At 46.3% G+C, this 25,615-nt stretch overlaps 1 protein-coding gene across 8 annotated transcripts in view; it reads right to left on the bottom strand.

The window, feature by feature from the left end:
* USH2A (usherin) overlaps positions 1–25,615 on the bottom strand; it is a 1,078,291-nt gene that overhangs the window by 851,286 nt on the left and 201,390 nt on the right. For 7 of the 8 annotated variants that reach the window (XM_068232882.1, XM_068232881.1, XM_068232884.1 and 4 more), the window contains one exon: positions 22,510–22,693. In XM_068232882.1, coding sequence (XP_068088983.1) covers positions 22,510–22,693 — 184 coding nt within the window. The remainder of the gene's footprint in view (positions 1–22,509; positions 22,694–25,615) is intronic. The other variant, XM_068232887.1, reaches the window with a different exon arrangement.

Below are 25,615 nucleotides of genomic sequence, written 5' to 3' on the forward strand. Positions count from 1 at the left end.
AAATGTGTTTGTGTGTGTGTGTGGGGGGGGGGGGGGGGGGGGAGGGTGCCTGTAAATAATCAGCACTGGGTGTCAAATTCCCTAGATACACCATTGGATAAGCCCCCATTTTGCACTGATAACCTTCGCTGAGAAAAAATGTGTAATTAACCTTTTCTCCTGAGTTATTTCCGGGGAGATAACTTTCATACTCACTTTAAAGAGACTGTAACAAAATAATTTTCAGCCTTATTTCTTCTATCCTATAAGTTCCTATACCGGTTCTAATGTGGTCTGTCTTACTGCAGCCCTTCCTAGTTGCACAGTGGCTGTATTATCTCTGTTTTATAATCTAATCTTATTTCTTCGTCAAAGGGTGCCAGGAAATGAAGAACGGGGGGCATAGCTGGCATACTGCGGAAGGTGCTAGGCCACGGGAGGTGCAGTAAGCCTACACACACACACAAACACACACAGTTTTGATATTTAAAATAGGGCTCAGGTATCCTTTAACCACTTTATCAACCACTACAGTATATCTATGTCCTCTGTTACTTCATCTAAGCCACGAGTCAGTAGATATACGTCTTGTAGCAGAAGCAGTGCTGTGCAGGATTGGGCTTGCTCCTGGGCACATTTCTGGCACCATCTGATGCATTACTAATTGGTGAACGGGAATATATGTTTCCTGAGCTAGTGAGATTGATTTTTACCACTAAAAATACTTTTATTTTCTCAGTTCATAGTGAAAAATACACACTGTAGCATTATTTCATAATCAAATATCTTCAACATAAATTGTCAGGAACATAATCTAAGTTTTGTGATAAGCTGTAAGAACAGCCAAACAAAATGTGTGTTTTTTATCTACAATAGCACTTTTTATTTTTAAACTGGAATTAGTAAAACTGAGAAATAATGTGTAACGGTTGGTGTAGCACACAGACGTCTGATTATTAGGTGATCTGCAGTATCACCAATAATGCAGACACTATACCTGATTATGTGGTGATCTGCAGAATCACCAATAATGCAAGTATAGCTAGCAGAGTAAAGTGCTTGGTGCAGCCGCAACTTTAATAGTTTTGCGAGACCTTACCAGAGGAGCTGGTAAGGTACTATCAGTACACAGAGAATGTAGTATTGGTCAGACCTTTCCAGAGGGGCTGGAAAGGTGCTAACAGTCACTGGAGAGCACTATAGAATACCTCACCCGAGGAGCTGGTGGGTAAAATTCACCTCACCAGTGGCGAGGGCCCACTGGTGAGTAGAGGGGTCAGACAGGCTAGGTTCGGCAACAGGGAGGTAAGTATCAGTACAGAATCATGAGGCAGAAGAATAATCGATAATCAGGCAGAGGTTCAGCAACTAAAGTCAGATGGGCAGAAGTACAGAAACAATAAGCAAGAGCAGAGGTCAGAGTAAAGCCAGAATCATACACAGGAATCAGTAATAGAAAATGCAATATAACAATAGTCCTAGTCTTGTGTGAAATCCCTGGTTTCCTCCCAGATCAAAGCACACCGGATACTAGTCTAAGGTCTGAGCGCTAGCACCTAAGTATTCACGACAGCAGACAAGGACTGAATGAACGGCGAAGGCTTATGAGGACGAAGGGAGACTCTCAGCCACTCCCCCCTTGGATTTCGCCAATCCGAGCGGCGAGAGTCATCCCCGACGTCAGCTGACCGGCAGGTCAGCTGACGCGCCTTCTGCGGGCATAAAGATCCTGTCTTCGCGCGCGCCCTCGATGAGCCAAGGACAAGACTGCTCTCGGCGTGCTAGATGCCGAGAGCAGAAAGCAATACTGAGTGCAGAGACCAGTGGTGGCGGCGGCGGCGGCGACGGACATACCCTGCCTGCCCGCCACTGCATGGTCCATAACTGTTACAGTACCCCCCCCCCTCTAGTCGTGGACTCCGGACACGATCCCCAAACTTTCTTCCCCCCCTTGTTTACATCAACCCTGACAGGGTGGGAGGGAGAGGACTGTCCCTGCTGAGGGCGGGAGGGAGAGGAATGTCCCTGTTTCAAAACCCCAGGATGACAGGCGACGAACGGTCATAACCTCCTGGACCTGGCTGGAAGAGCCCAACAACTGTCTGCTGGACTAACTCTCTAATTCATCATTAGCCCCCCCCCTCATCTATCCGGGAGGAATCCGAACTGGCAGTCTGCCCAACTTGAAGTCCCATGGTTGCAACCACTATTCTCTCGGGAATAATGCTAACAGGGGTAAGTGACTGTACAGACTCCGGCTCAAAACATCTTGAGAATGCATCAGCTTTTCCATTTTTGCTGCCTGGCCTATAAGTAATAACGAAACTAAACCGATTAAAAAACAGGGACCACCGAGCCTGCCTAGGCGTGAGGTGCTTGGCACCTTCAATATACTCTAAGTTTTTGTGATCTGTAAAAACTGTGATAGTGTGCTGAGCCCCCTCCAGCCAGTGACGCTACTCCTCAAACGCAAGCTTGATGGCCAATAGCTCGCGATTACCTATATCATAATTTCTTTCGGCCGGGGAAAACTTTTTGGAAAAATATGCACATGGATGCAATTCACCCCTCCGGCCGGAATGCTGGGATAGTACAGCCCCCACCACCATCTCCGAAGCATCCACCTCCACCACAAAAGGAAGGGATACATCCACATGCTTCAAGATGGGGCGGAAGAGAACAACCATTGGAGAGATGATGAAAGCAGTCTGTGCGTTTAACGACCAGTTATAGGTGTCTGCCCCCTTCTTAGTAAGATCCGTGAGGGGCGCAACTGAAGAAAATCCTTTGATGATTCTCCTATAATAATTAAGCCCAAAAATCGTTGGAGTGCCTTTAACGCAACAGGCTGTGGCCACTCCAACACAGCAGCTAGCTTATCGGGATCCATCTCTAAACCTTTAGTGGAAATCACATAACCAAGAAAGGGGACTCTGGAGACCTCAAAGAGGTATTTTTAATATTGGCGAAGAGAAAATTATGACGTAATTTGTTCAAGACATATTTCACATGGTCCCTATGTTCGGACAGTGTACGAGAAAAAATAAGGATGTCGTCTAAATAAACTAAGACAAATAGTCCCAAGACCTTCCTGAAGACCTCGTTAATCAGCTCCTGGAAGACGGCTGGTGCATTACACAGCCCTAAGGGCATCACGAGATATTCGTAATGCCCCTCGGGCGTGTTAAACGCCGTCTTCCACTCGTCATCTTCCCTTATACGGACCAGGTTGTACGCCCCTCTAAGGTCAAGCTTGGTGAACACACCAGCATCAGTAACTTGCGAAAATAAATCATCGATAAGGGGCAACGGATAACAATTCTTCACCGTAATCTTGTTCAGACCCCTGTAATCGATACATGGTCTGAGTCCGCCGTCTTTCTTTTTGACGAAAAAGAACCCAGCCCCGGCCGGGGACTTAGACGGCCGGATAAAGCCTTTGGCCAAGTTGTCAGTAATATATTCTTTCATCGCAAGTTTCTCTGGTCCTGACAAATTAAATAAATGGCCCCTAGGGGGCATATAACCTGATCTTAGCTCTATGGGGCAGTCGAAGCTCCGGTGTGGTGGAAGCTTGTCGGCAGCCCGAGAGCAAAATACATCCGCAAAGTCGGAATACTGACTGGGTAACCCCTCCACCTGGACCTTGGGTGGTACAGACCGTGACCTTTCCCAAACAATGATTTTTTTTGACAATAAGGGGACCAACTCAACAACTGTTTGGAACCCCAGTCAATACGAGGAGAGTGCTTTTCAAGCCATGGCATACCTAAGATCATTGAGGTAGCTTTGAGTCCCACGGGAGAAAAGCGCTTTACAAATGTTATTTGTTGTTGTTGTTGTCATCTTAATAACAAGGAACTGAATATTCTCTTTGTGGAGGGCCCCAATCTGACATGACAGTACAGGAGTCTGAAGGAGACCGTTTGTCCTGCAGTGGTAAATTATCGACTGCAGTGATTAGCACACTTTGACCTAAAGACTGGAGAGGAATGCCAAGCTGGAGTGCAAAATCATAATTCATAAAGTTGGCAGCAGAACCTGAGTCCAAAAATGCCTGTGTCTCCTGGACTTGGTCTTGCCAACTGATCACACAGGGCAACAGCATTCTATCATCCTCTACGGGAACAGCTGAATCACCTATCATAGTTCTGCCAGCCAGCAGAGAGCGGTATAACCCGTCAGTATTTGGCGAAGAATCTGAACTCGTGGACTTAAATTCTGACAAGGAACCCAAACCCTTCGGTTTCGCCGGTTCTGACACTAATGTTTGATCCGAGACCCCTAAATCACTCTGCGGAGGTGGTAGAGTCTCCCTAGACTCCCGGAGCTTACCCCGAGTCCGTTGCTGAAACCGAACTCGCCGGTAAATCCTTATAGCAAGATCCTTATAGTCTAGGGATCTAGGTTCGGGATGACATAACATCAAATCGGCCACTGAGTCAGATAACCCTGACAAAAAACAATCAAGTAATGCATATTGCCCCCACCTGGCTGACACTGCCCATCTCCTGAACTCAGTTGCGTAAGTTTCAACGGGATTGTGCCCCTGCCTGAGGGTTCTTAATTTCCTTTCTGACGTTACCGCCAAATCAGGATCATCGTATATCACTGCCATCGCTTTGAAGAAATCTTGTACAGATGCCAAAGCCTCATGGTCATCTGGAAGACTATAAGCCCAAGACTGCGAGTCTCCTGACAATAACGTTTTCAGTAAAACAACTCTCTGTCTCTCTGATCTTGAAGCTCTAGGACATAATTCAAAATATGCGAGGCACCGATTTTTAAAATTCAAAAAATCGGCTCTTTGCCTAGAAAACCTCTCAGGAAGAGGATGTCTGGGTTCTGAAACAGGAGAGGATAACACTGGTGCAGTTAGTGTAGGAGCCTTCTGTAAGGCCTCAGATAGTTGGAAAATCTGAGTCTGTTGAGTACTGACCCCAAGAGCCAATCTGTTCACAGTCATCAATAAGCCCTCCACATGAGCGCCCAGTGTATCCATGATAAGCATGGTCTGCTGTTCTGTAACGGTTGGTGTAGCAACACAGACATCTGATTATTAGGTGATCTGCAGTATCACCAATAATGCAGACACTATACCTGATTATGTGGTGATCTGCAGAATCACCAATAATGCAAGTATAGCTAGCAGAGATATAGTGTAAAGTGCTTGGTGCAGCCGTAACTTTAATAGTTTTGCGAGACCTTACCAGAGGAGCTGGTAAGGTACTATCAGTACACAGAGAATGTAGTATTGGTCACACCTTTCCAGAGGGGCTGGAAAGGTGCTAACAGTCACTGGAGAGCGCTAGAGAATACCTCACCCGAGGAGCTGGTGGGTAAAATTCACCTCACCAGTGGCGAGGGCCCACTGGTGAGTAGAGGGGTCAGACAGGCTAGGTTCGGCAACAGGGAGGTAAGTATCAGTACAGAATCGTGAGGCCGAAGAATAATCGATAATCAGGCAGAGGTTCAGCAAATAAAGTCAGATGGGCAGAAGTACAGAAACGATAAGCAAGAGCAGAGGTCAGAGTAAAGCCAGAATCATACACAGGAATCAGTAATAGAAAATGCAATATAACAATAGTCCTAGTCTTGTGTGAAATCCCTGGTTTCCTCCCAGATCAAAGCACACCGGATACTAGTCTAAGGTCTGAGCGCTAGCACCTAAGTATTCACGACAGCAGACAAGGACTGAATGAACGGCGAAGGCTTATGAGGACGAGGGAGACTCTCAGCCACTCCCCCCTTGGATTTCGCCAATCCGAGCGGCGAGAGTCATCCCTGACGTCAGCCGACCGGCAGGTCAGCTGACGCGCCTTCTGCGGGCATAAAGATCCTGTCTCCACGCGCGCCCGCGCGAGACAGCAAATCTATGAGCCAAGGACAAGACTGCTCTCGGCGTGCTAGTCGCCGAGAGCAGAAAGCAATACTGAGCGCAGAGACCAGCGCTGGCGGCAGCGGCGGCGGCCATACCCTGCCTGCCCGCCACTGCATGGTCCATAACTGTTACATAATGTTTTTTTTCTATTTTTTTTCCTTGATTTCCCATTAAAATGCATAGAAAACAAAATTGTTTGAGGGGAAAAAATGGCATACAATAAAAGCCTAGTTCATTTCTGTGTCATAAGTAGGGATAAAGTTATTTCTGATTAAATAAGAAAATAGCTAAACTGTCAAAACGGCTCTGGTCCATAAGTGGGAAACAAGGTCTTGATGCAAAGTGGTAAAAAGGCATTTTATTGATAGGGTGTGGAAATATCACCTAGTAGGAAACTCCGGTAAAAAAGTGAATGGCATATGGGCCACAGTTACCACAAATACCCGACTGCATGAAAAAGAGGTGAACATTTTACTTGAGACTAGCTGAAAATATATAATGATATTATAACCCCGCTGTATGTTAGTTTTTGCATGGTGCCCTCTGAGGTGAACCTGCAGGCCCGCTCAGCCCTCGCTATCCTTGTTTGTAGAGCTGCCGGTTTTAGATTCCACTGTGGCATTGTGTACATTCATTTTCCATATGAGTAATCTGATATTTCCTCTATTGACCTGCTTTGGCTTTTTAAGAGGCTTATCTTTAGATATCTCTATAACCAGCTGTATTGCTGATAGTGCAGTTGTTTTCAGGCCGCTCTCATTAATATGCGAGCATCTGGAGTATTAGAGCATATTAAACTGCCGTAATTATCGAAATGCGGCCTAAACATGGAATAATTATTAATTACTACCTAGCTAGGTGGATGGAATTATCGCCTTCCGCTCTTAAAGGGACAGGACGGGGTATTGTGCGTTCCCATTGTATGGTGTTGCCATAGGTCTCGTCCTGAAAGTTACTTTTGAAATGCCCTTATTTTATTATGTTTTGTATTTTAAAGGCCAGTTTATGTCTGAGGTCTAAAAGTACCAGTAGCACAGTCAGGCCCGGATTCATATCTCAAGAGCCTATAGACACAGATGTCCTGGCTGGCACCTTAAGCTACGTACACACATGCGACAACGATCGTTCGTTGTGAATGACGAACGATCTTTTAATTAAGGAAAGAACGACCTAAGTAAAGTTAGCTTTTAAATGTGTGTAACGATCTGATCGTTAGAACGAACATTACATCACATAAAGCAACTATTGCGCTTGCGCATTAAAATGAAAAGTTCCATGGAGAAATAGCGAAATGTGCATGTCAAACCTAGTACGAATGATGTACTACCTTTGCAAACGATCGTCGTTGGAAAAAATCCACCAAGCTAGATCGTTCGTTTTTAACGATCTAGCTCGTCCGTCGTTAGACTTAATGGTCGTTGGCTGCTTTTTTTTAAACGATCATCGTTTGAAATGATCAGGGAACGATCGTTTCAAACTACTATAGTCGCATGTGTGTACGCACCTTTAGACTTTGCCTTCCATGAACCTAAAAACACCCTCCGAACCGCAGCACCAGTATGCTGGCTGGCCCAGCTGTCACTTTTCCCATAGTTCCCTTGCTCGTCATAGGTAGCTACAGGTGCCCCTTAGTATTAGGAGGCCAGAGGTACCCTCAGTATTAAGTAGCTAGAGGTGCCCCCAAGTATTAGGTAGCCACTGCCAGAGGTACCCTCAGTATTAAGTAGTTAGTGGAGCCCCAGACTGAAGGGAGATCTCGTCAGTGGAATGCCGAGAGCCTGGTGGTTAACCTCTCATTTACGCTCTGCTCAGGAAAGGAGGGAGGCACTCTGGGAGGGGAGTGAGGCGCCCTTCTAACATTAAGCGCCTGTAGGCACGAGCCTACAGTGCCTTATGGTAAATCCGCCCCTGAGCACAGTAATGTGATAAAATCCAATTATATAAATTGTTCACCTGACCTGGAGCAGCTGAGCAAATAAGTAGCACTCATTGGGTTACACTCACTAAACCTGATAACTCATATCATATCAGTCCTTATCAAAGATATCACACCTTATCAAAGATATCACACCTTATCAAAGCTAACACGCCTTATCAGAGTAGCATAGCGAGCGATACGAACCTGCAGAGGCTTAGGGCAGGACGAGTGCCATTACCAATTAGCAGGCATAAATTTGTAGCGCTCGCTACACTACTCTGATAAGGCGTGTTAACTTTGATAAGGTATAATATCTTTGATAAGGTGTAATATCTTTGATAAGGTGTGATATTTGAGTTATCATGATTTAGTGAATCAAGCCTATAGTGTGAATCAGCCTTTATAAGTATTTAGCCTGGTAAACACTTACAATTGTAATAGGCCAATCACTGGCCAATTTCACCACCTCTATGTAGTATGAGGGCCAAACTATTTTAAATACTATGAGCGGATTGTGCAGGTAAGCTCTGGTACTACACGGAAGTGGAAAAATTGGCCAATCATTATTTAATCAAAATGGGATGTGAATACCCGGCTTAAGAGGCAGAGGATCAGCAGGACAGCCAGGCAAGTAGCATTGTTTAACCTCCTTGGCGGTCTGATTCTTTCCAGATTTTAGGGTCTAAAAGCGGTGCAATTTTTTTTCACTCTTTCAGACCCTAAAACCTGAAAAAAATCATTCTGGCAGGGAGATCTGCAGCAAAATAAAAAAAAAAATGTACCTTCCTGGGCTCCTGTGCTGCAGTTTTCTCTTTGCCCACAAGATGGCGCTAATATACATATAAACGAACTTCTCTATATTTCTCTAATATAGAGAAGTTCGTTTTCAATATTAGCCCTGCCCCCGATGACGTCACGCTGCCACCACTGCTCTGCTGCCACCACGGCTGCGCTGCTCCAACTGGCTGCCGGGTCCCCGGAAGAATAGCGGGGACATGGGGGATCCCGGCGGCCAGGGAAAGACCCCACACTGCCGGAGAGAGAGGCTGGAGTCCCGCTGCGCAGCGAGATCGCGTGCGGGACTCCACAACTTCAGGTAAAGTGCTGCACTCCCTACCCCGACCTGAGCTCAGGATCACCGCTAATAGCTTGTTTTTTCTACCCCGAGCTCAGGTCGGGAAAACCGGCAAGGAGGTTAAAAGGAAATAAATATATCAGCCTCCATGTCCCTGTGCTGGTGCACACCGTGGACTCGATTCACAATGCCGTGATAAATGCCATCACGGCCGTGATAAGCTCAGCGCGCGGGTTAGCATGCGTGCAGGTTTGCGTGTGCAATAGTAAAGGTTTGCGCACATTAACTTTCCCCATTCAAGCGCTAACCCATATGTTAGCGTGTAAACGGCAAAGTTAATGCACGCAAACCTGTACGCGCGCTAACTCGCGGCCGTGATCGCATTTGTGAATCGAGCCCTTAGAGTGCTTCTGAGCGCTTTTTAAAACGCTAGTGCTTTGAAAAGCACTTGGCTAATGTTTTTGAATGGGATGGATCACACCAGAGCGATGTCATTTTTACCCAAATGAACACGCGGGTCCAGCAGCATTTCTGAGGCGATTCAGCCTCAATGTTAAGTGTAGGAAAGTGAAAAATCGATCTAAAAATCGCTAGAACAGGGCAATTTCCCAAGAGTTTATTTTTTTTTTTTTTTTACAAAAGTTGTACACTTTCAGCTCTACTGTACAAAAAATAAAAAATCTCTACACGAAAACGCTCCAAAAATCACTAGGCATAGCTAGAAAATCGCTAGGCACATGTCTGTAATCGCTTTGAAAAAAATCACTTCTAAAAACGCTGACCGTTTGTGATGACGCTGGTGCTTTTAGGTGTGCACCAATGCCCTCTCACTTCAGGTGTGCTTTAAATTTTGCACGGTAAGGCCTTGTTCACATTATAAATCGCCCAGCGCTATCACAAGGGCTGAGCGCTTTATTGCCATATTTTTAATCGCTTGCACTTTCTAAGCGCTTTTGCAGAGATGTCAGGAAGTGAACTCTTTCACCCGGAAATTAATAAATACAATGCATTTATTCATGAAAGAGCTTTGGAAATCGCTATACAAAGCGCTTTATCAAACGCTTTGCGATTTCCCTATACCTGCCATTACAGGCAAATCGCCCCCAGAAAATGGTACAGGCTGCGTTTGGGGAACGGATCGAAATCGCACCGCTCATATGTGTACACTCTTATAGGGAATCATTGTGCAAGCACTTTTAGGGCCTATTCACAGTAGAAGCGCTTTTCTGAGCGTTTTGCGATTGATTAGCGTTTTTTAAAATCGCTCCCATTCCCTTTCATTAAAATCGTGGTAAATATCGCGGAAAAATCTGATTTTTCCGGGTTTTTTTTACCTCGACTGCAATGAAAGTGAATGGGCGCGATTTTAAAAAATGCTAATCGATCGCAAAACGATCAGAAAAGCGCTTTTAGTGTGAATGGGCCCTTAGGGCGATTTCTGAAATCGCCAGCGCTTTAAAAAACACCCGAAAGCACTCCGGGTGCAAACAAGCCCTAATTGCACATTTTGCATGCAAAATAACTGCTATGCAAAATTTGCGTGCGGCTAAGCGGAGTTTAAAACACACCGCAGCAATCAGCATTACCCTTTTTTCTAAATAACCGACAGAATTGTCATTTTGCAGCTGCTATTCTGTCCTTAATCCTCTCCTCACCTCCACGGCGTATTTTAATTCCAATATGCCACTGCCAATTAACGCAGGTCATAATGGAAGTATTTACAGTCGGAGATGCCTCATAGAATTTCTGAAATGATAAAGGGGAAGGAGAGAAAGAGAGAGAAAAAAATATATTAAAAAAAAAAAAAATCTCTTCATGTTCCTTTTGACTTTAATGGAAGATAAAATCCAGAGGCGGACAAAATGATGCATTTTATTTATTCCCACTTGGGATATTATTCTATGAAGCAAATTTGTAGTCAGTGTTGCGGACTTGGCTTTTATCAGGATTTTTTTTTTTTTTTTGAAAGGGTGTTGAGTGGGTCACTCCAGAGACTGGCTGGTGAGACGTCCACTGGGGTAGAAATATCAGAAAACAGGTTCTGCGCAACAACAGAGTGCTTGACTGCCTCCAGCAGTGACCAAACGGAGCTTAAGGAGGAACTCTGATTCTCAGTGCTATGCAAGTTATTTTGCAATTTAAGGAAAGCCCAAACTAAAAATAAACTGATGGGATAAACAATTATATCTATCTTCCTAGTCCTAAACATGGCTTTTGGTCGGGGTGAGCTGCTTGGTTTCTGTGTTGTACTGGTCCAAGTCCTATCCCATAGAGCCATATCAATCCCTGCCATGCATTGAGGAGGACCAAAAGTGTGAAACAGGCTGTCTGCATGTGGGGTTGGTGTGGCTCTGTAACATTGAAATCTATAGGTTTTCTATACACCAGCAGTTCTGGATGCTAGCCTGGCTTCAGTGGCATAAAGAGATAATTTGCATATGCAGTAGTAGTGCATTGTGGGTAACCACAGATGTTCACTTAAGCTTTGTTCACATCTAACATCGAAATCGCTGACGCCAGCTATTTTCAATTTTGTGTGCTTTTTCCTCCTCCTCCTGGCGCTTACCTACGCGCTTCGATTTTTGTGTAAAATGCTTTTGCAGAGCGATTTGTTTTTTCACTTCCTGACGCAAGTCAGGAAGTGAACTCTTTGACCCGGAAATGAATAAATACAATGTATTTATTCATCAAAGCGCGAATGCAATCGCCTCACAAAGCGATTTTGTAAGCTTTTCCTATACCTTCCACTGTAGCAAAATCGCCCTAAAAGTGGTGCAGGCAGCGCTTTGGTGAGCGAATCGGAAACAAACTGCTCTGATGTGAACTCTCTCATTGGGAATCATTGCACAAGCGCTTTCAAGGCGTTTTTTTTTTAAACGCCCTGGGCGTGAACAAGCCCCTAAAGCAGGTGTGTCAAACCAGTCCTACGAGGGCCGAGATCCTCACACATTTTTGATACAGCTTAAATGAATTGATGGGTCTGAATCAGGAAAGGTGCGGTCCATCAGGTAGAACACATTCCTCTCTTTCTCAGTCCATCCTAAACACTGGCATGGATCTGGCCCTCCAGGCCTGGAGTTTGACACATGTGCCTTAAAGGCTGAATTATTGTAAATGTTTCTGTTTTAAGAAGGTATACCACACTAAGCATTGCTTTTTAATGGGAGGGCTTTTCGGTCTCTTTTAGTCCCCTATACTTTCCTTGTGGTTTGGGTCTCCCCGAGCTGCTTGGTTACTGTGTTAAGAAAGGAAAATAAAAAAGGAAAAAAGTCTAGTACTACACAGAAATGTGTGAAAATAACACTGTACACAATCGTTAATCTCATCATGTCGCTTGTCAGTTCAGGTGCCCTTTTAGGGCCGGTTCACACGGACGCTTAGCGGCGTCTACCGTCAAGCGTTCGGGACCCATCGGCTAAACTCTCCCATTCAAGTGAATGGGAGCGTTTAGCATTGCGCGGTTACCGTCGATTACCGTCGATTGCATAAACGCGGCGTTCTGATCCCGATTTAACGCATCGTTTCGGCCGTCCCTAGATGCTGCATGCAACGTCCAGGGACGGCTAGCCGGCGCGGCTTCATGTCCCCCTGCGGGGACGAGAAACGCCGATGGCGACGATCTCCGTACTGCCGCCACCGAACGAGACGTCACAGGACGACGCAACTTCCTGGCCGCCCCAACGCTGCCTGCCGCCCGTGTGAACCGGCCCTAAACCTTCAGTTCATGTTTCTGTTTTTAAATGCCTACTGTGTGGAAAATAACTATAAGGTTTTATAAATTGGAACATAATCAATTTTGCATTATGATTATGTTGGTATTAACTGACTGGCTGGATTTGCAATACTGCATTCTTATGTGGATGTCAGAAGCTGCTTGGCTTCTTCAAGCCAACAAATAACTTTCATCCATTTATCATTCCCAGAATCCACTTAAAAAATCTGGTGCACAGAAATATCTACAGACATCTCTAACTTCATGCAACTAATTCCTATAATCACTTTGAGAATCTCCATTCCTGGAAATGGTTCTTCCTGTGCTACCACCCTTAAAAGTGGAATACAGAATCTGTCCCAGCGTAGTGTGGAAGTGCTGCATTTTGGTTACCCTCGTTGAGTCTGGTAGCATCTCTGCCATTTTCTGTTTGTACTGAGGGCCTAATAAAGTTTCCACCTAGACAGTCATATCTGTGTGGTAGAACAGTCTCTGGGGAGCTTAGGGGAGATGGTGGAAGAGGAGGCGGGCACAGGCGAAGAGGAGGACTTAGCCAATAAAGATACAGATTCAAGCTCACAGTAGACTGCAACAGCAGGGAGATTACACCTTGTTGTAACCTAGGCACTGTTGTCTGAGTTTCTGCCTTGCTCCTCTCCTTCATCCAATGGCAAGAATGCTTGTTTGCGCATCAGTCTGGTCCATCAGAGGAAATAGCTCCTCCTCCGAGCAATCAATCCAATGTAGTTGGTGGGGAGGTGGTGATGGAGGTGGTGTTGCGATTCACCACAACAGAGGAGGGTGGGAAGAGTTGGCAGCTGAAGAGGTAAAAGAGGTGGAACGTTGGGTGAACCAGTCAACCACCTATTCTGCATTCTAGGAAGTAATGGCTTTCTTCTGCAGAAGATCACATATGCCACAGCCACGGAATGACGCACTGTCACGACCCCTAGAACCTATGTGCTTTGGCCTGCCTCTACCTGCCATGATATCACTGACTGCCTGTTATCACAAACAGTAAGGGCTGGTGCACACCAAGAGCGCTCCTGAGCGCTTTTAAAAATGCCAGTGCTAAGCCTTTGAAAAGCGCCTGGCCAATGTACTTGAATAGGATGGATCACACCCAGGGGTGTAACTAGAGGTCACTGGGCCCTCTGCAAGAATTTGGATGCCCCCCCCCCCCCCCGGTGCCCGCTCAGAGCCATTGGGGGGGGGGGGCAGGAGGGGTCACAGCATGAGGGGAGAGCATTGCACATCAGTGGGGGGGGGGGGGGACCTGTCACCCCTCACCTCGGTCTCTCCTCTCAGCGCGCTCCCCTCAAGCATCTATCACTGGCAGCAGCGGTGGCAGGCAGGACACATACCTCCATCCTCCGCGGAGGTCTCCGATCTGTAAGTGCTTCACGCTACTTCCTGTTTAAACAGGAAGTAGCATGAAGCACTTACAGATTCGGAGACCTCAGCAGTGGATGGAGGTATTAGTCTGCCTGCCGCTGCTGCCACTGATGATTTATGCAGGAGAGGAGCGCACTGAGGGGAGAGCCCGAGGTGAAGGGGGGGGGGGGGGGGACTGTCCAATCTCACCGCTGATGTGCAATGCTCTCCCCTCATGCTGCGACCCCTCCTGCCACCCCCAAAACGGCCCTGAGCAGACCTCCCCGTGGGTGCAGGGACTGCATCCCCTATTGTTAAGCCCCTGATCACACCAGAGCGATGCGACTTTCTCCCAAACGCAAACGCAGGTCCTGCTGGAAGACTGATGGCGAAGCGGAGCTCCTGCAAAATCTGCGCGCGCAATCTCCTGCAAATTCCCGCTCCAGGACTTGACGGTCCTGGGGCTGCCGCCTTGATCATGCCCATTGGCGTTAGGCGGTCTTTAGGTAGTTAATATGGCGTACGATTCTTCTAAGAATCGTGGTTTCCCATTTTATTTTTATTTTTATCTGCAGTAGTTTTATTTGACTCTAAAACAAGGGTAATATTTTGGCACTCTTGGCTTACTAAGCTACGAGGCAGTCAATTTATAGATGTGCCTGTAGACGGATTTTAAACCATAAACACAAATCAGGGTTTCCGCTTGTATTCTGCAGGCCCTTCCAGAGATATACTTAATGTAACAATCCCATACCTTTCTCTATTTAAGGGGGAATTATGAACAGTAACAACAAGACAATTTCAACCTGGAGAAAGGAAAAAAGCAAACTAAGATGTATTGTCGTATTGATTTCTTTCCTCTGGATAAATGGTTTTTGTAATATTAATACAGAAGAACCTTTATTACATTGACTCTCCCAGGTACAATGCTGGCTGCCCGGAAATCAATTTAAAATAAGAAAAACTTCATTTTTTTCCCTCTCCCTCTTTCTAGCGGGAAAGCATCTCACACTGACCGAATTTCATAAACACTAATCTGTCAAGATTTATATAAATTAGCAATCTGTGATGCTTATTGATCGGGTCATTACGGCAAACAAAGGACTGTGGAGGCTGAAATAAAAGAGAAAAAAATGGCTGCCATTTCACAGTTGTCCAGCAGAGGGCCACAGACATGCACAGCTTAGCATTATCATGTCCTTAGTTAAATATTGCACTATTGTATTATAAAATACAGTGATATTGTAAATATTCAGTACTGTAAGTGGGCTTTAGTGCTGTGTAAATGTGTATTGGATGTGGTATAAACGTTTTTATTCATTTTGCAAAAGTAAAAATGTGCTGCGATTTAAGAAGCTAAGAGTACTTCAGATGGTATTTTATATTATTTTATTGTGTTATATTTTTTAGTGTCACCCTCACCCACTAGGGGAAAAAATGTTTTAATTAGTATGGAAAGGAGTTAGAACGTATTTCGTTCATTCTTCTTTTAATTATTAGTTGCTTTTATTTTTGGGTGGGAGAATTTGACCTTAAAGGACAACTGAAGAGAGAGGAATCTGGAGGCTGCCATATTTATTTCCTTTTAAACAATACCAGTTGCATGGCTGTCCTGCTGGTCTATTTGGCTACAGTAGTGTCTGAATCATACACCAGAAACAAGCATGCAGGTAATCTTGTCAGATCTGACAATAAAGTCAGAAACACCTGATCTTCTGCATGCTTGTTCAGGGTTTATGGCTAAATGTATTAGGGCCCATTTCCACTAGAAGCGGTGCGATACGCTACATAGCCGGATCGCACCGCGGGTGTCCTTGAAACACGTGCACGGCAATGGAATAGTTTCCATTCTGTGCATGTTGTGCGGAGCAATCAGAGAACCTGCAGCATGCTGCAGATTCTTGCACGGCCGCATCCGCCCGCGCGTACGTACGTATGTTAAAAAAGGGCGTCGGAAAAACAGGGCGCAGGGTTTTAAAAGATAAGCATGAATAACGTTAAAAATTTTTTTTGCTATATTTCGTTTAAAAATATTGTTTTATTAAGGTATAAATCATTAAATAATGTGTATGAAATCGGCAATTGTAAAAACGTTAATCTTCCCTGTTTAAAAAGTGAAATGTATAATAACGTTTTATAAAAGATTAATAAGAATGTTACTAAAACTATACCTAACCCTACTCTCACACAGAACCCTCCCTGTACCTACCCCTAACCCCTAGACCCCCTGGTGGTGCCTAAACCTAAGACCCCCCTGGTGGTGCCTAACCTAAGACCCCCCAGTTGGTGCCTAAACCTAAGACCCCCCTGGTGGTGCCTAAACCTAAGACCCCCCTGGTGGTGCCTAACCCTAAGACCTCCCTGTGATAAGCGTTAACGTTTTAAAAAATAGTGTGCTGTTTTTCGTTTAAAAATAATGTTTTAAAAAATTATAAATCATTAAATAATGTGTAATCATGATAAGCAGTTAAAAAATATTACAATTTTCCGAGCGCCGCTTGTAAAACGTTATTTTTCTCCAGCGCCCTTTTTTCCTGTTGGGCGCCCATTAAACGATATTTATTATGAGAGTGAATGGTGGCGCCCTTTGTGTCCACCTGCCTCATGCGCCCAAATTTCCTGCCTCCTCCGCCCGCACCTGCGTCCCATCTCCTCCAATACACTTCCGCATCGGGAGATGCGCAAGTGACGCGGCCAGCAGCGGAAGTGATGCGAAGCGGCGAGGTAGCCCAAGTGGAAATGGGCCCTTAGAGGCAGCGGAACAGCAGGACAGCCATGCAACGGGTATTGCTTAAAGTGGACCCAAATTAAAAATACAAGATTTCAGAAATAAAATCTATTTTTTAAATTATAATAATAAATAGCAGCCTTTTTTCAGCAGCATGATGACAAATATAAAATATTTTACATTTATTGGAGGAACCCCTCCCTTCCTTTCATATTGCCGGGATTGTTCCGGCAAACTGGAGGAGTAGGATGGTGTCTGGCAATGGAGGAATTGCTAATGGCTGCCACCTGTATAACCCTAGTTATGGAAAGAGAAGGGTGAAAAGCATGCACTGAAATGATCATAGGTTTGAAAGAGTGTTTATTTATCTTTGTATATGTTAGAGTGGTGCAACTACATATTTTTAATTAAAAAATGTTTGGTTTGGGTCCGCTTTAAAAGGAAATAAATACGGCAGCCTCCATAGCCCTCTAGCTACAATTGACCTTTAAAGGGATACTGTAGGGGGGGTCGGGGGAAAATGAGCTGAACTTACCTGGGGCTTCTAATGGTCCCCCGCAGACATCCTGTGTTGGCGCAGCCACTCCCCGATGCTCCGGCCCCGCCTCCGGTTCACTTCTGGAATTTCTGACTTTAAAGTCAGAAAACCACTGCGCCTGCGTTGCCGTGTCCTCCATCCCGCTGATGGCATCAGCAGCATACTGCGCAGACACAGACCATACTGGGCTTCTGCTATACAATCCTGGTGACATAGGGGGGAGCGAGGACACGGCAACGCAGGCGCAGTGGTTTTCTGACTTTAAAGTCAGAAATTCCAGAAGTGAACTGGAGGCGGGGCCGGAGTATCGGTGAGTGGCTGCGCCAACACAGGATGTCTGCGGGGGACCATTAGAAGCCCCGGGTAAGTTCAGCTCATTTTCCCCCAACCCCCCTACAGTATCCCTTTAAGTGAAATGGGTAAATGTCTCCAGCAGGATAGACAGACACAATACATAATGCTTCTTCCTCCCTGGCGGTGCATTTCTGCCTGGATTTATGGGTCTAAAAGCGGTACATTCTTTTCAAGCATTTTATGGCTCCAATTGTTAAGTCATAACTCACCAAAATATGTCAGAATAAAGGCGGCAGCACAATGATACAGAGGCACGTCATTGTGCACAGGACATGCCTCTGTGTCCGATTAAGATTTGAAAATGCCGCCTCGGGTTCTCTTTAAAAAATAGTGAAACTGTACAAATAAGGCACCAGACTATACAGTATGTACATATTTACCTAATACACCTCCTGCATGTGGTATATTTTGAAACAGTAAATGGCAAAGAGGGCGATATCACAATCGGGGCAGTAGAAGAGTGATTCCTTTCAGACTTTTTTCCCTTTACTATCAGTCATAGGCGGCAGGCAGAGAGTAGTCAAAATCCAGGCAGAGGTCAGTGCAGGCGGCAGGCAGAGAGTAGTCAAAATTCAGGCAGAGGTCAGTGCAGGCGGCAGGCAGAGAGTAGTCAAAATCCAGGCAGAGGTCAGTGCAGGCGGCAGGCAGAGAGTAGTCAAAATCCAGGCAGACGTTGGTGCAGGCCGAAGGCAGAGAGTAGTCAAAATCCAGGCAGAAGTCGGTACAGGTGGCAGGCAGAGAGTAGTCAAAATCCAGGCAAAAATCAGTACAGTAAAGCAATGTACCCACATAGCGATTTTGCAGACAACCGACAATTTTTGAGCACCAAACTGTCATTTCCACGATATTGCGACATGGACCATGTAAATCGTGATTAGAGACAAGCGAAGAGGAATTAGACAGGCTAAACGCTCTACATACATACTGGGTGCATTTCTCTCTGTATCCTGCTGTCCTGTGCCAGAGATCAGGTTGAGAGGGCGAATTAGACAGACTAAACTCTCTCTCTATATATATATATACATCCAGGCTGTATTTCTCTGTTTCCTTCTGTAGTGTGCAAGAGTTCAGGTCCACTTGAATTCTAAGCGCCACCCCTGATGACGTCACGCTGCTCCATACCACCACTGGCCACTGGGATCCAGGAAGCAGAGAGGAGATGGGGATCCCGGTGGCCGGCAAGAGAGCCCTGGAGTCCCGCTGGGCAGCGCTGATCGCAAGTGGGACCCAGATAAGCAGCAGGAGCTGCCATTTTAGCTACGCTCTGGCTTACCACTCCTAGCATCTAAACCTTAGCCCAAGCTACACTCGGGAATACTGCCAGGGGGGTTAAGCCTTGTACACATGTTAGATCAAACTCAGCTGGGGCTGGTAATAACGACTGCCAGTCATCCCTTTGCCCCCCCCACAGAATGTGTTACTAGCCTGCAGGCTAGAGGTGGGTCTGTACAGAACTTGGCCCTGAACTGTCACCTGAGGCATCAAGTCTAGATCCCAGCGGGCGATGGTTTTTCTTATATGTGTATGGTTTTGCCGAACAGCGCCTAGGCTTATCCACCTGCTGCTTCCCAGAAACTCCCATTCTGAAGTATCAGGGATACTTCAAGATCGTGGATTGAAAGTCCAAATTATTCCTTTATTTCCCTGAAAAACCATTGCTTTATAACATATCTGTAGCTTGATAGCTATACAGAGCCATACAAAACAAATTGTAGATAGCTGTTTCAGTCTGTTTTGGCCTTCATCAGGATAAAATATTGAATGGATGTAACCAGAGGCGTCTGAGCCATTAGGCAGCTATAAATTTTCGCCTAAGGCGACAGGAAGAGGCAAGGGCGCTTCTGCACTGAGTAGTGAGAGAAGAAATGCCTCTCAGCTGACTCAGGTGTCAGTTTACACAGCAGCAGCAGCAGCGGGGCTGACTGGACTTCAGCTCAATGATTCAAAGAACCACAGTAATGAATGAGTCAGTGAGAGAAGGCACTCATCCTAGTCAGGGATCAGAGGAGTACAGCATCATCAGCTCCTGAGTCCGACTCCTGAGAATTCAGTCCCTCTCTCTCTGCTACTGGTAACTGCGTGGATGTAGAGACTGTGTAGCAGCCAGGCATTGACTTCCCCCCAGGCCGCCTTTCATTCAATGATTTAAGGTAGCCATACACTGGTCGATTTGCCATCAGATTCGACCAACAGAGAGATCCCTATCTGATCGAATCTGATCAGAGAGGGATCGTATGGCTACCTTTACTGCAAACAGATTGGTAACCGATTTCAGCCTGAAACCGATCACAATCTGTTGTGGTGGTGCTGCCGCCGCTCCCCCCGCCCGCATACATTACCTGCTCCGCTGGTGCGACTGTCCCCGGTCACCGCTCTTCTTCTCCGTCTCCGCTCTGGTCTGCTCTGGTCTCCGGCATGCTTCCCTTCTTCCTGTCTGGGGGAAGTTTAAACAGTAGAGCGCCCTCTACTGTTTAAACTTCCTGCCGGGACAGGAAGAAGGGAAGCATGCCGGAGACCAGAGCAGACCAGAGCGGAGACGGAGAAGAGTGGAGACACGGGAGTCGCGCCGGCGGAGCAGGTAATGTATGCGGCTCTATTGCGTCGGTCGTCGGGCACTCGAACGCCGCTAGCGATGCGCTCTTTACCCGCGGGCGATCGACGGTTATTTTCCGCACGGCGCGATCGACGGGATCGGACGGAATGGATCGAAATTCGGCGTGTAGCGTGAACGATTGGCAGCAGATTCGATCCCAGTGATCGAATCTGCTGTCGAAACGGGCGCAAATCGGGCCAGTGTATGGCCACCTTTAGGGTTGGTCCTGTGTCTGCTGTATTCAGGTTTGTTGATGTAAGGCAATGTAAAACACTACACTAGCTGATAAAAGTGCAATTAGAGGGCAGGCAAGCTTGTAAATATACACAGCATGATGTAGAACTCGTCTGGAGGGTCAGTGGGAAAAAATCTGTCTGGTCTCTCCCCATTGTTATAATGACTGCAAGTGCAGATAAGGTCTTAACCACTTGCCGACCGCACGCTTATACCGTGCGTCGGCAAAGTGGCAGCTGCAGGACCAGCGACGCAGTACTGCGTCGCCAGCTGCAGGTTGATTAATCAGGAAGCAGCCGCTCGCGCGAGCGGCTGCTTCCTGTCAAATCACGGCGGGGGGCTCCGTGAATAGCCTGCGGGCCGCCGATGGCGGCTCGCAGGCTAAATGTAAACACAAGCGGAAATAATCCGCTTTGTTTACATTTGTACGGCGCTGCTGCGCAGCAGCGCCGTAAGGCAGATCGGCGATCCCCGGCCAATCAGCGGCCGGGGATCGCCGCCATGTGACAGGGGACGTCCTGTCACTGGCTGCACAGGACGGATAGCGTCCTGTGCAGCCCGGATCACCGGGGAGGGGACAGGTAGGAGAGGGAGGGGGGGAATTTCGCCGCGGAGGGGGGCTTTGAGGTGCCCCCCCGCCAGCCACACGCAGGCAGAAGAGATCAGACCCCTCCTGCACATCATCCCCATATGGGGGGAAAAAAGGGGGGCAATCTGATCTCTCTGCCTGCACCCTGATCTGTGCTGGGGGCTGTAGAGCCCACCCAGCACAGATCACTAATAACCACGCTGGTCCTTAAGGGGGGGGGGGGTAAAGGGTGGGTCATCAAGTGGTTAAACAGGTTGAAAAGTTTTGACAGTCCCTAGACTCCAGGAGGGCTGCTTGCTGACTGGTGTAAGAGACTGGCAGGGACAGCAGTCCTATTACCAGCAACTAGTCTCTGTGTAATGTGGGACTGCAATACAGATAAACTGCTCCATCTCAGGCTATTCTCAGTCTCACTCCACTCCTCCTATCTCTGTATGTGTATAGTGTATGTCTACTGTGTGCTGTGTATGGTGTGTGTGTGTGTGTGTGTGTGTGTGTGTGTGTGTGTGCGTGCGTGCGTGCGTGCGTGCGTGCGTGCGCGCGTGCGTGTGTGTGTGTGTGTGTGTCTGTCTAAAGTGTGTGTGTGTGTGTACTGTGTATAGTGTGTATGTTGTGTGCAGTGTGTGTACTGTGTGTGTGTACACTGTGTGTGTGTGTGTGTGTACACTGTGTGTGTGTATAGTGTGTGTGTGTGTACTGTGTGTGGTGTGTGTGAGTGCATGCCGCAATAAGTATATTTTATGGTAAAACGCTCTGCTGCATAACAACTATTTTCTGGTGAACCCATGCCACAATAAGTATATTTTCTGGTGAAACGCTGCTGCATTATGATTTTCGGGGGTCTTGGGGGTGGGGTTCACCACAGGAGTGAGGTTCACCATGAGGGGTGCGGGGTATGGGACTGGGGGCAATCACAGGGGGGGAGGGGGGGTGCCACAGGATTTCTCGCCTGGAGTGACAAAATGGCTAGAGACGCCCCTGGATGTAAATCTGTGGTAGAGCTTGTGACTAGCATTATTTCCACTAAAGCGGGATGAAACAACATATTACATGAAAAAATAAGAAAATAGTGCAATAAGAAATGTTTTGTTTATCTTACGTACCATGTTGTTTTAGTGTTCACTGTCAGATTTTTTTTCATCTCAGCTCAGTGTTAATTTTCCTTCACTACTACCGCAGCTTACATAAATCACCTAGATAGCAGGCTTACATCAATGTGTAAACTCTACAAAATGGAGGAGGAATGCAATTACCTTCAGGTAATAGTGTCGTTTTCTTATCCGACACAGGAAGCTTTCTGTTATTTGCATGCGGAGATGCTGTTACTGTAGCTATAAAAAAAAACTTCCCACAATCCTGATGGCACTGCACAGTTAGGGACAGACACCCAAACAAAATGGTAACATATAGGGATCTATTTTAGAAACAAGTGGTTTACATATATTTTTGGGCACTAACTATTTTTTGGGAAATTTTTTGTTTTTGAATGTTACAACCCCGTAGTACACGTATACAGTAAATGCTTTCTCTGTACCTTCCTGTGTCCTGATTAAACCCATAGAAGGAATCTCTGCACTGCTCACATCTTACTCCAGAGACTGAGGAATCGAAGCAGTGACACTGGCCACTTGTCACATTGCAGGTGCCGTTGGCTGAACCGGTGGGGTGACACAAGCATGGCACACATATCCTGTCCCAGTCACCAGAGAAATAAAAACCTGTAATGGAAAGATAAAACAGCAAGAAGAAGAATAAAAAAGTGAGAATTACAAAATTCTGAACAAATAACAGCGTTTTTTATGGTTAAAGAAGATCCGTAACTTAAAAAATTCCCCTGGGGAGGGGGTACTCACCCCGGTAGGTGGAAGCCTCCAGATCCTATCGAGGCTTCCCCCGTCCTCCTGTCCTGTGTCCCACGGCGGTCTCGCTGCAGCCCACTGAACAGCGGACATGTAATTATTTACCTTCCCGGCTTCAGCGCAGGTGCAGCATCGGCTCTCCGCTCAGAAATAGTTGGAAATAGCCGACATAGTGTCCCCCCATACCCCCCTTCTCTCTGCTATGTCCCCAGATCCCCAGAAATCACAGCCCCGCTGTTGACATGCAGCGTGTCACAGCAGGCTGTGTTTACCTATGTAGTGTCACTCTCGCCACTCCCCCACCTCCTGCATAGCTCCGGTCTCCGCCCACGTCCCTTCCCTCCAATCAGCAGGGAGGGAAGGAACGCGGGCGGGGACCGGAGCTATGCAGGAGGCGGGGGCGGCGAGAGTGACACTACATAGGTAAACACAGCCCGCTGCATGTCGACAGCGCGGCTGTGATTTATGGGGGCATAGCAGAGCGCAGGGGGGGGGGCACTACATAGCAACAGAGGCTGGGCTGTATAGGCAGACCCATCCTCTGTGTGCGGATATCATTCTCAGAAACCACCTCGGGTTTTACACTTTTTTTTTGTGTTTTGGCGGGGATGCAATGTTCCTGCCGAATCCCACCGTGACAAATGGCAAACATATCGCTCTACAGCAGTGAGCCCCAACAGGGTCATAGGCATAGCATTGCCCATCCTCCCCCACTATGTGGTGTCCTTTCTATTTGATAAAGTGGGGTGACACCCGCAGAACTAGTGGGACTGTTCTGAGGGGATTCCAGTCTCTCCCTTGCTGTGCTGCCCGCTATCAATACTAATTCCTGGGCTAAGAACTCCTGGGCAAAACAAAGAAAACCCTCAGAATCCCCCATGAGGAGATGGGCTGGGCCAAAACCTGTCCGTTCTGTCAGATTTTAACTGCCTACTTTTTTCGCGATAATGGTTCTTTAAGCAAATGATGTAGTTTTGCAAATCAAACAACTTAGGTCCTTTCTGTTATCATCCATCAGTTTTCCTTCATATTCACTTTAGAGCATAAGGGCTGTATCAATTTAAAGGATGGGAATAAAGTTTAGAGTCAATTAAGAAATGCTGTCAGCAGAAATATACACATCTTTACATAGATCTGTACATTTATCCTGATAGCAGGGCAGATGAGGAAGAAATAGGGACAGAGGAACTTGGTTGACAAAGAGGGACTGTCTCCTCCAAAACGGGACAATTTGCTTTGCACGAGTGAAGGATTTTTTTCTAGGAGGTCGGAGTTCTTTATTTTATTATGTTACAGTATTTAACTTGCTCCTCCTGTTAAAACTCGATCCGTCTTTTTAATTAGACCCGGGTAATAGCTGAGAATTCTGCTGGGGATTACGTTACTGTACTCCGCAAATGTTTATTTCAAGAAAGCAGAAGATTTGGAAACACTGCAGCAGAAAACAGGTTTGCTGACAGTTTTGGCCACTTTTCAAGACAACCAGAAAGCTCCCTTCTTGCCAACATTTCCAAGAAAGTGACATCTTGCAAAGTCACTCAACGCGGGAGTTTACAGACTCAAAGCCAAGAGCGATTGCTGGAGAACGCAGCTAATTTATTTTATTGGCTTGAAAGCAGGGATTTATTTTTTTCCCTTAATATAATATGTAGGCCATACACAAAAAGTTATTTTAGTCACTTAAAGCGATATATTAGAACTTAAAGAGGAACTCCAGTGAAAATAATGTAATAAAAAAGTGCATCATTTTTACAATAATTATGTATAAATGATTTAGTCAGTGTTTGCCCATTGTAAAATCTTTTAAATCCCTGATTTACATTCTGACATTTATTACATGGTGACATTTTTACTGCTGGCAGGCGATGTCGCTCGAAGTAGCTGCTGCTGGCTTTTTTTGGCAGTTGGAAACAGCTGTAAACAGCCATTTCCCACAATGCAACAAGGTTCACAGACAGGAAACTGCCAGGACCATGGTCCTGACATCATACTGTGGGAGGGCTTTCACCACAATATCAGCCATGCAGGGCCCCCTGATGATCTGTTTGTGAAAAGGAAAAGATTTCTCATGGGAAAGGGGGTATCAGCTACTGATTGGGATGAAGTTTAATTCTTGGTCACAATTTCTCTTTAAAGTGAAAGCCTATTTTTTTTTATTTTTTTTTGTAGCACAAAATTCTGCACCTTTATACCTGTATATAAGTACTAGTGGTAGTGGTAGAATTTTCAGTTTGCAGTGTAAATACTCTATTTTGTGTTTACAATCCAGTGGTCTATTGCTACCTAGCAGGGCTAGCTGTGGCCCACCTGACAGTCTGGGCCATCTCTCCTGTTTTACCTCCCTCCTATTTTTGTGGGAGGAGCACCATGATTAGAAATCCCCTCCCTCCAGTAGGCAGACACTAAAGGTGTGTCACTAATCACAGTTGATGGGGGGGGGCGACAGTAGTAGTTCTATAGCTACATGCAAGTCTGAATTAATATATTGTGCCCCTTTCATATTGCGCCTCTTCCCTCTGCAGCAGCAGCAACCCCCCCCCCCCCCCTCCACACCTTTCCATGTACAGTTTCCCCATTCCATGTGTGCTATCCATGTACAGCACCAGCCCTTTTTCATGTACAGCTCTCTTGGGCAGCAGCACCCCTCTTTTATATGTGGCTGCCCATTTTTAACTTCCACTTCCATGTACCACCGCCCCCTTGGGCCACAGCTGCACAAAGCCTGGGCCTTTGCGGCCTTTCCAGAATTCTGGCCCAGACTACATGATGCCAGTCTGAGCT

The sequence above is a fragment of the Hyperolius riggenbachi genome, chromosome 4, assembly GCF_040937935.1.
Source record: "Hyperolius riggenbachi isolate aHypRig1 chromosome 4, aHypRig1.pri, whole genome shotgun sequence".
NCBI classification, from domain to species: domain Eukaryota; kingdom Metazoa; phylum Chordata; class Amphibia; order Anura; family Hyperoliidae; genus Hyperolius; species Hyperolius riggenbachi.